The sequence below is a fragment of the Giraffa tippelskirchi genome, chromosome 9 (genome assembly GCF_054371585.1).
Source record: "Giraffa tippelskirchi isolate mGirTip1 chromosome 9, T2T-mGirTip1v1.2.pri, whole genome shotgun sequence".
NCBI classification, from domain to species: Eukaryota; Metazoa; Chordata; class Mammalia; order Artiodactyla; family Giraffidae; genus Giraffa; species Giraffa tippelskirchi.
The window spans coordinates 138,536,664-138,544,504 of record NC_137283.1 but is presented as its reverse complement, the minus strand read 5'-3'; the positions used below and the strand labels follow the sequence as shown (position 1 = coordinate 138,544,504).

The 7,841-nt window shown below is 46.1% G+C and overlaps 1 protein-coding gene across 12 annotated transcripts in view; it reads left to right on the top strand.

Annotated features, from left to right (window-relative positions):
* Window positions 1–2,045: 2,045 nt before the first annotated feature.
* Window positions 2,046–7,841, top strand: part of MAP7 (microtubule associated protein 7) — a 175,956-nt gene continuing 170,160 nt past the window's right edge. For 10 of the 12 annotated variants that reach the window (XM_081528817.1, XM_081528815.1, XM_081528818.1 and 7 more), the window contains exon 1: window positions 2,046–2,132. In XM_081528817.1, the coding sequence (XP_081384943.1) occupies window positions 2,066–2,132 (67 nt within the window). In that variant the 5' untranslated portion in view covers window positions 2,046–2,065. Of the gene's footprint in view, window positions 2,133–2,650; window positions 2,825–7,841 lie in introns of those variants that run through there. The other 2 variants (XM_081528807.1, XM_081528811.1) reach the window with 2 other exon arrangements.

Here is a 7,841-nt window from a genome sequence, read left to right as displayed (position 1 = left end):
GAGATTTGGCAGGGTGGGAAGTCAAAGGATGAAATTTTCAGAAGCAGAGAGTCCTGAATGTATTTGTTCGGGCAGAGCCCCTTGAATGGAGGTGTTTAGGGAGTAGGGATAAGGGAGAGATTAGGTTTCAGAGGAGGCAGGAGTGGGAGTGGGTGGCCTGAGGACATCTAGCTCCTCCCCTGGAAAAGGGAATCATGATGATGCGGCAAGGTTTTGAGTTGGATGTGGGCACTCAGGACAGATGGCTTCCGTGTTCTCAGTAAAGTACAACATGAAATACAACGTGGTGGTGTGACATTTAACAGATGTCATCCATTCCTGCAGTCACCCAACAGTCCACTCTGCTCAGACACTGCATGGGGTCTGGAATACAGAGTCTGTACAGGGTCTAAGTGCAGAATTTTGGTGTGTTTCTTGTTGAATTTATTTTTGTGTAACTTGTGACAAACTGAAATGTAAGTTATCAAAAAAATGGGAGAAGGAATGAGCACAGACAGAAACAAAAACCAAACACACATACAAAGAAAAACACCAATAAGTCTTCACTTTTGGGAGGGGAGGAAGTCAAAGAAAGAACTCATTGGTTCACTTAAGTAAATAGTATAGCAGAAGATTGAAAACAAACGGCCTCCTTTTCCTAAGGAGGATTCTTGATTTTTCTTTCAGAGAATTCAGCCTTTCTGATGTTCAAAGGAAAGTGTCTTAAACCCTGGTAACTTAATGTATTAAAAAATATCTTTGGTTGGACCCAAGCTGAGGTCTAAAACTACCTCCATCCACCTGATGCTTTATTTTTATTGATTAGAAGGGCGATAAGAGTGATCTGAATGTGATTTAGGAAGGTCACATTGCCAAATGATCAGTTTGCGTAGTCCACTATAGAAATGGCACTGAGGGAAAATCCATAACTACAAACCGCAGCACGTGTGCCTTAATGAAAACCTCTACCTAATCAGCCAATGACCCAGTAAACCAAATAAAACCAGTCCATTCCTGGGCTCAGAATGGCAGGATGTGCATGCAAGGATGGTGAGAACTGTCACCTTGCCAAGAAACCCAACACTGTTCTCAGACACACTTGAGCTCCCCTAGATTCTGCTGAAGTCCTTGAGAGGATTTTAAACTGTTGCGAGCTTGTGACTTGTGTTCAGCCAACCAAGGCTGTGGGACTGCATCTCTGCGTAACCAGGTAGAACTGATCTCTGCCCCATTTTGTTCCTTTATGTTTCCATTTATACAGGCTACATTTTTTTTCTCAGCATTTTGTTGCTTAACGTTTATTTGCTCGTTAGAGCAGAAATTGATGTCTCTGCAGCTAATAATCTGTTTCTTAAAAAAGAAAGAAATTGTTGCCTACTGCTTTTTTCTCTTGGTCTTCCGGAGCCAGCCACGAGTCACAAGGTAAGCTGCTAATCGGAAGTCAAGAATAAGAAAAGCTACATCACTGGGCACAAAGTTGTGTGCCCTGGGGAACATCAGATACAGAAGGGTGAAAAGACAGGTCGTCGGCAGTGATGTGCTAAAACGCAGATGAAGACTGGACGAATGAGTCGAATCCAGCCCGTGTAGTCCGGCTTTCCACGTGGCACCATAGTCTTCGGCGGCTGTCACCATGAACCCCAGCCCTGGCGAGTCTTAACATTGATCAGGCTGCCTCCGAGTTCAGAGAGGAATAGAGCTTTCCGGATGCTCTCGCCTCACTTCGACGGATCCTCAGAGCGTCCCGGTTCCTAGCGCCACCAAGCGTCCCTTAACTCCCTGCAGACCTCGAGGAGCGGGCAGCCGGGACCAGAAGCTCGCGCGGCCCAGGTGCCTGACTCCGCCCGCTGCTCTGGTTGCGGCAACCCTGCCGCGTCAGCCGGAGCGGCTGCCACGCCGTACCTGTCCACGAGGGGGCGCGCCGGGCGCAGGCCGCCGCGGGCTGGCGAGCGCTCGCTCCCTCCTTCCTCCGCCCTCCGCTGACGGCGCTCACCTGTCTGGGCCGCGGGCCGGGAGGCGGGGGGCCGGCGGGAGCCAAGCCGAGGAAGAGGGCGGAGCGGCTCTTCGGGCGCGTCATCGGAGCACCATGGCGGACCTGGGAGCGGGCGGCGACAGCCACACGGGCGGGGATGGCGCCGCGCAGAGCGAAACAGGTGACTGAGCTGCGGGGGCAGGTGGGGGTCGGGCGGGCGCGGGTGGGAGGGCGGCCAGCGGGGCTGCGGGCTCGCGTGGGGCCGGCGCTCCCCTCCCCCGCCCGGCCGCGGCCCGGAACGGCCGGCTTGGAGACCGCTTGGCCCTCCGCCCTCCGCCGCCGCGCGTCGATCGCGCGGCCCCGGCGCCCAAGTTCGCTGGCGCCCGGCCGCAGCCAGGGCCGCCCCTCTCGCGCTCCAGCTCGACTTCCCCCAACAGGTGGAAGCGCGCCAGGGAGCGCGGGCGGGAGGAGGAAACGGGGAGACGCCGGTCCTCCTCTCCCACCTGCCAGGCTGGGTCTAATTCGGTTGAATGGGGAAATGCTATTCCCCCAACCAAACCACCAGCCGGAAAATCCTTGTCCGGGTGCGGCTCGCAGGATTATCCTTTTCTGCGCAAATCTTCTCGCCTTAACTGGAGGACCGGGTGCCGGGGTCGCCCGACGCGGTGGACGCAGCCCAGCGCTCCGGAGCGATTGTCCTGGGGTCCGCAGTTACGACGTTGGTCGCGAGAAGACTGAGATCGGGGGGTCGGGAAGCAGGGGCTGCTTTCGGGATGGTGGGGGCCTGCGGGTGCTGGGGGGGGTGTCTCAGAGATTCGCTGACTTGAAAGGATCCTCAAGAGTTCATGTTTTCAGTCCGTGCACCAACCACAGGTGGGAACGTCGTCTCGGCCCTTCCGAACGCTGTACTGAGGACCCCCCCTCCTTCAACTTCCAAGCCGCGGTCGAGGGCAGGAGCTCACATCCCTGAGAGCATTAAGTCCTCCCCTCCTCCTCGATCTCCCCTCCTCGCGATCATTTTTTCTTGCAGATCCACCTCTCTTTTCTAGTCCCCTCTTCTATTCTTGGCCAGTAAACTGTTTCTGGTACCTTCCTACGCTTGGTGGCGGTGAGGCAGTTTCTTATTTTAAGAAGCCGTGCCAATTGCAGGCTCCCCAATTATATCGCGTTTTCTGCTTACACATAATCGGAAACAACTGTTACCTAAATGTGAGACTCCCTCCAACCTCAAAAGAGAGATATTGACTTAGAAGTTATGCTTGTATTAATGCGAAAGGTCCGGGAAAGCTGTAACAGTATTTGCAAATGATGGATCTGTTCAGCTAGGTAGAGTTGGGGCACCTTAAGACTGAAGACTTAATCCCTCCAGCCAAAATACCTGAGATTAAGACAAGGAATCTTGAACTTGTTTACTTTGAAGTCACGCTACTTCCTGAAGGGTGGTTTATTTTGTCTTAATGTGTTTGAAAGATTGGCAGGTCAATATTTTGGTTTGGGGTAGGGAAGGGGTGGCTCAGAGGACATGCCTTTGTAAATGCTTTAGGGAACTTGATAAACTGGGTTCTGAGGGTTAGTGCAGCAGGAGGGCAGTATCCTCATTAAGAATGTAAACGGTTGGTGCCTAATCCACACAAAAGGGGGGAGGGGGAACTGCTCCTGAAGCAAAATTGTTCCTGTGAGTTAAGACACACGTTTTATGCTAAAAATAATAAATAAATATTTCCTAGAATTTGCATATGAACAAGCTTTTCAGATGTAAGTGAATTGCAAACTATTTTATTCAGTGCTCAGGCATGTTTACTAAGGAACTGGTCATGCTTCTAACAATTAACATACAAATCAACCATGTGGCTGTCAGTGAAATATTTTCTTTATGAAAAGGGCGATTTAATTGGCTACCATCACTTTCATAGAAAACAATTCGTCCACATCTCTGCCTGGAAACTTTAGTTTCCAAAGACCAAGTTTTATATATAGTCTTTGAATATCTGTAGTTTAGTTGGTAAAGACTCTGCCTACAATGCAGGAGACCAGGGTTTGATCCTGGTTGGGAAGATCCCCTGGAGAAGAAAATGGCTACCCACTCCAGTATTCTTGCCTGGAGAATCCCATGGACAGAGGAGCCTGGCGGGCTACTGTTCATGGGATCGCAAGAGTTGGACACGACTTGGTGACTAAACCACCATAGTTTAACTAAAGCTTATTTCTGGCTCACATCTTTTTCCTATTTTCCTAGCCCTGTATTACTATTATGGCTTTTCATGGTCAGAGGACCTGTGTGATTAGGTGCCGAAGAAAGAAGGTGAAAATACATATACACGTATATTTAAATCTGGGTAGCAATTGTTTGAGGAGTTTAACAACTTAGGAAGTTTTCCATATATTTAAAATATGTGACCTATGCCTGAATATCAGACTTCAGTGTAGTACTTTTCTTCTTATGGATGTATTTCATATTAATATCCAAATGCTGCAAGTTACTTTTTTGTTTGTTTGTTTTATAATTACAGGGTTGTATTGAGGTGGATTTTGGGGGATAGGGTGGGGATTTCTGTCTTTTATTACCAGCAAGAAGAGAACATTGCCACCTTAAATGGCAAGATTTGTTGAAGGATTCATTGTATTCCCTTTCAGATCATGTTATTAGGTTATTGGGCTTCCCTCGTGGCTCAGATGGTGAAGAATCTGCCTGCAATGCAGGAGACCTAGGTTTGATCCCTGGGTTGGGAAGATCCCCTGGAGGAGGGCATGGCAACCCACTCCAGTATTCTTGCTTGGAGAATCCCATGGACAGAGGAGCCTGGTGGGCTACAGTCCATGGGGTCGCAAAGATTCGGACACGACTGAGCGACTAAGCACAGCACGGCACAGCACATTAGGTTATTAGGAGGTGGAGCCCATTCTTAAATGTCTTAGTTTTTCTGTCCCTGTGCAAAGACTGTGGTCCAACTTTAGGGCAATTTAGATTACAATCTAAATTTAAATCTAAATCTAGATTAGAATCAAATTATAAAAGTAACACCTGTAATGTGTTCATTATTATATACATATGTATGTGTGTGTGTATCAAAGATGGGTTGAAAAGTGGCAGTATACCACCCATAAAATGAGACATTTTTTAAAGAATATTGAAAGGTAGAATATAAAAATCATATTTCTTTCAGCATTCAGAACTGTATCTCTGTTAGGATATATTTATTTTCTACTCAAAAGTAGTCAAGTCTTATTCTTTATGATGAACTTTTAATTTTTTCTTTAAAATGAACCCTTCTTTCTACTTGTGTTGCCCTAACCAAAGGTAGGCAAGAACTGAGCAAAATAACTGACTTGGAAACGAGTTTTCAGTTTTACCACTAGAGGATGTCAAGTCTATTCAGGTGATTATTTTGTGTAGCAGATTGAAATTCACGAAATTGCCTCTGCCCAGGCTTTGTGTATTTAATTTTATACTAGTGCTCAAGAACTGTGAAAGTGAGTGTGTAGAGCTAATCTATCAATTTAATAACTTCCTTTAAAAAAGCCTATTGAATTAAGACCAAATCTAGAGTTGCTCTGGACTAATCCGTGAGAGTGCACTTTCATACACTGGGGATAAGTTAATACCGATGACCTGTGAAATCTGTTGACACTCCTTTGGGGGAAATGACTTAGAACCTGGAATTGAGCTTTTTCTCTCTTTAGCAGGCAGCATTGTGGAAGAACATGGACCTTTTGTGTGATCTTGGTCATGACTGTTCACTGCATTTTTTCCGAATTAGAAAGTGGTATTTAAGATCTTAGATTTCAGGGTCTGCAAATAATTGTTAGGTGGAGTTCAGATGGTATTAAACTCATCCATGTTGAAATTCACATCCTAGAGCTAGTAATGCCTCATTCAGGTGAATAGATAACTTTTTCCCTGTTATATTTTAGCTAATTCTTACCTTTACATCTTGCTAAGTAGAAGGGAAGTATTAGACTAGGCCTGTGGGCTCAGGAGCCTGCATTTAACTGATACATTAGTTAGGCATGTGTGTGAATCACTAATTTACATTGGCATGTTCTGTAAAAAAGAATTCTAACATCTTTGTCCCCTGGGGCATGAAAAATAATCACTTGAAAGGGTTTTTTTTTTTTTTGGCTGTATTGAGTCTTCAATGTTGCAGGTAAACCACTCTCTAGCTGTGGTGCCACCAGCCTCTCACTGAGGTGGCTTCTCGTTGCAGAGCACAGGCTCTAAGCTGCATAGGCTTCAATAGTTGTGACTTGCAGACCCTAGAACATGCAGGCGTCAGTAGCTGTGGCACACAGGTTTAGTTGCTCCATGGCATGTGGGATCTTCCCAGACCAGGGATCGAATTCATGTCCCCTGCATTGGCAGGTGGATTCTTATCCACTGTGCCACCAGGGAAGTCCCTGGGGCTATTTTTTGTTTTAAACTCAAGTCTATTAATAAATACTGAAGGAAAATTTCAAGACCAAATACAAGTCTCTAATAATAAAATGTGGATTATGATTCAAAAAAAAAATAAAAATAAACTCAAGTCTATTAATATGAGTTGAAAATATTGAGGTTTAGAATAATTTAACCAAGAAATATGTACTTTCTCGAAAACATAATGGCAACTGAAAGGTTGATAAAGACATGATCCTTAGATTTCAAAAGGAAAACAAAACCCATAAGCAAATAATTACAGGGTTATGAGGAGTTCAGTGAAGAAAGAGTTACTTCTAAGCTGTGGCTTTTCATCAGGGAGGATGTACTGGATGTAGTAATTAACTTAAACTTTTAAAATAGGTAAATGGCATATAAAGTTGAATGGAGGCAGGAGAGAAAAATACAGGTGCAGATATGGAAAAGAGCAAAATTTGGGTCCTAGTGAGATGTGTGAAGCTCATTGTGCAAGAATCTAGAAGACGGATTAGGGATGAAGGCACGTTGAGGGCGTTTTGTTGAGTGATCAAGCTGAGAGGATGCTCCGTGATTCTGCGGGCACTGAAACTGTTGATGACTCCTAAGGATAACATATCTTGAATAAAGTGCGATAAATTAGGTAATTCTCTACCTGTGGATCTTGAAAGCTTGATTAGCAAAGTCTGGCACAAATGCTCAGCTGTGCATTTTAGAAGTGTATGGTCCCTTCAGCAAGGAAAGCCATTCCCTTGATTGAATTTTGCTGCTTTGGGAAGGGTATGGGGGCAGGGGGAGGAGGGAGTTTATGAGGAACATATGCGCAGTCAGGCAGATCAGCCAAATCTCTGGCGATCAGGAGGGGAATTGGTATTCTACCCATGTGATCCTCATTTTGAAGTAGTGGTGTAGACTAGGGGAGGGACTTAAGAAGGACACATGCGGTGACTTACAGACCAGCTCTGAAGTTCCCGCAGGAACCTTCTGGGCAGGTGTTGGGCCGGCACTATGGCATGGCAGTGAAAGTGGGAAGAGAATGATTTAATTCAAGATTCTATAGAGGCATGTGTCCAAGGATGCAGGTAAGAAATTGACATTTAAGTTTATACTCCAGGTTTGAGTTCGGTTCATTCGTTTAAGGGTGGCGTGAATATAGTCATGAGGAGGACCTGGTTTTGGTGGAAGAGCTGGGCAAATCTCTGCTTTAAACACAGAGATTTGAGCTGCAAGGGAGATGTGCAAATAAAATGTTTAATGGACACTTGGGAGGGTGGGAATAAGGAGAAAATGAAGGTTGGGACTCTGGGAGGATTCATTCCACAAGGGGAATGTAATGGAGGCCTTGACAATGAGGGTTCCGAAACGAAAACTGAAAGGGGGTGAGACAACACTTCAAGGATAGGAGGTGGAAAGCCAGAAATTTAGAAGCATAACTGAGCAGTGCTGTACCAGCCAAGGGAGAGGGATGAGCTGGCCAAGGATTCCGAGATTGGAAAGAAA